General features: G+C 49.0%; 1 protein-coding gene across 1 annotated transcript in view; it reads right to left on the minus strand.

Moving 5' to 3' along the window:
* Positions 1-1,024: 1,024 nt before the first annotated feature.
* The window catches only part of EAH_00061280 (hypothetical protein, conserved), a gene marked incomplete at both ends in the record, with an annotated part of 4,908 nt that continues 3,432 nt past the window's right edge, over positions 1,025-2,500 (minus strand). Inside the window, 2 exons of the mRNA XM_013393368.1 lie at positions 1,025-1,103; positions 2,290-2,350. Of these exons, the coding sequence (XP_013248822.1) occupies positions 1,025-1,103; positions 2,290-2,350 (140 nt within the window). The remainder of the gene's footprint in view (positions 1,104-2,289; positions 2,351-2,500) is intronic.

The following is a 2,500-nucleotide window of genomic DNA, read 5'->3' on the forward strand; positions in this document are numbered from 1 at the left end:
TATATATATATATATATATATATGTATATGTATAACACCACAGCATACATGCATGCACACATATATCTATACTCCTGCTCTGGCAGCTGCTGCACCGTGTGCTGCAGCAGTAGCAACTGCTTTTGCTGCTGCTGCTGATGATGATGCAGCAGGAACGGGTGCTGCTGCTGCACCTCGTGCTGCAGCAACAGCAACTGCTGCTGCAGCAGAAACAACTCGCTACAGAAAATCTTGACGCTTGTTGCTGCCACAGGCTTCGTTTGTTTGGGCGGCGGATGTTCATTCGAATGTCTTTTCAAACCCTAAACCCTAAACCCTAAACCCTAAGAGGCAGCTTGAGCTGCGTTTATCTTTCTCTGTCTCCTTTCTTTTGTATCTAAGAGACAGTTTGCTGCTGCTGAGGAGACACTTTAAATAAGCACTTCAGTTGCACTGTTCAAACAAAAAACAGGGTTTAGTGCTGCTGCAATCACTTCAGCTTAGCAGCAGCACCTGCAGCACCAGCTCGTCGAGGCCCTGCTGCTGTCTGGGGACGGCTTGCTGCTGCTGCTGCTGCTGCTGCTGCCTGCCCCTTCTTTGATGCAGACTTGCGGGAAGCAGCAGATCCTTTTTTACCCCGACGGTTCTTTCCTTTCTGCAGCAGTAGCAGCAGCAGCAGTGGCAGCAGCAGCAGCAGCAGCAGCAGCTGTTGCTGCAATCGTAGATTTTAGTTACTAAGAAGAGGAGCTCCACCACTGAACAACGAACTGCTGCTGCATCTCGATCCACTTGCAGCGCAGCAGCAGCAAAAGCAGCACATGCAGCAGCAGCAGCAGCAGTAGCAGCAGCAGCAGCAGCAGCAAGAGCAGCACTTGCTTGCTGGATGATACCTTGATTGTAGTTGGCGTAGAGGCAGTGGGGCCCCCTTGTGCAGCAACAGCAGCAGCATAGAACATGCCGGTGTTTGCTGCTGCAGCACGCAGCAGCAGCGAAGAGAAGTCTCTGTGATGTCGCTGCAGCTGCAGCGGGGGGCCCTGGGCTTCAATTATCTGCTGCTCAACAGTGCAGCAAGCAGCAAGCTGCTGCACTTCTCGGTTGAGTCGAAGACACCCGGCAGGAGACACCTGGAAGGAGACACCACAGCAAAAACAGCAGCAGCAGCAGCAGCAGCAGCAGCAGCAGCAGCAGCAGAGGAGAAACCTTATAGCGAGGTCGAAGGTAAAGGCAACAGAGAAGAGGAGACAGAAACAAAGAAGCAGATATTAATGAAGACAAACGGAGACATAATAAAAGTACAAACAAACGACAAAGCAGAGACAGACAGAGGCTGAGACTGACAGAGACACAGAAGGCTAGCTAGCTAGCTAGCCACATAGCTAGCTAGCCACCTAGCTAGCTAGCTAGCTAGCTAGCTAGCTGCCGAACACGCAGACAGAAGCAGACAAAGAAGGAGACACACGAAGAGAGACATGAAGAGAGACACAAGGGAAGTGAGACAAAGACAGAGACAGAGACAGAGACAGAGACAGAGATAGAGATAGAGACAGAGACAGAGACAGAGACAGAGACAGAGACTATATATATATATATATATAGAGAGAGAGAGAGAGAGAGATAGAGATAGAGATAGAGATAGAGATAGAGATAGAGATAGAGACAGAGATAGAGACGGAGATAGAGACAGAGAAAGAGACAAAGACAGAGACAGAGACAGAGATACAAAAGGAGAGAGACAGAGACACAATTGAGCAGAGACAGCAGCAGAGGCAGTTGTTTGCTGCAGACAGACAGCAGATAATCCAGCAGCAATCCAGAGAGACTGCAGCGAGCAGAAAGAGTTTGCTGCTGTCTCCTCAGACACCGCCATTGCCTTGTGTGTCTCCTCCAAAGGCTTAAACCCTGCGCTGCAGCAGCAGCAAATGCAGCAGCAAATGCAGCAGCAAATGCAGCAGCAAATGCAGCAAGTGCAACAATATATGCAGCAACAAAAGTAGCTAGAGGCAACAGAAGCAGCTGCAGAAGCAGGTTGCTGTCTCCTCCTCTGTCTCCTTTTGTCTGTCTCTTCGTCTCTTTTTGTGTCTTCTCTAGACCCAACTCTACGCCCTTAAGGGCCTGAGCTCTTTATACACTAGAATTTAGGGTTTAGGGTTTAGGGTTTACGGCTTAGGGTTTGGGGTTTACGGCTTAGGGTTTAGGGTTTACGGCTTAGGGTTTAGGGTTTAGGGTTTAGGGTTTAGGGTTTAGGGTTTAGGGTTTACGGCTGAGGGTTTAGGGTTTAGGGTTTAGGGTTTAGGGTTTAGGGTTAGGTACCTGAAGTCAGCTTGGCATGCGTCCAGCAAGACATCATAGAAGTCTTCTTCTTCTATGTACACTGCAAACACCTAAACCCTAAACCCTAAACCCTAAACCCTAACCCTAAACCCTTGTCATTCGTGTGTTGAAGACCTTCTCAGGCTTTTCTTAGCTCAGAGCTTACTTGCAACATTAGGGTTTAGGGTTTAGGGTTTAGGGTTTAGGGTTT

The sequence above is a fragment of the Eimeria acervulina genome, genomic scaffold, assembly GCF_000499425.1.
Source record: "Eimeria acervulina Houghton genomic scaffold, Eah_scaff1580, whole genome shotgun sequence".
Lineage (NCBI taxonomy): Eukaryota > Apicomplexa > Conoidasida > Eucoccidiorida > Eimeriidae > Eimeria > Eimeria acervulina.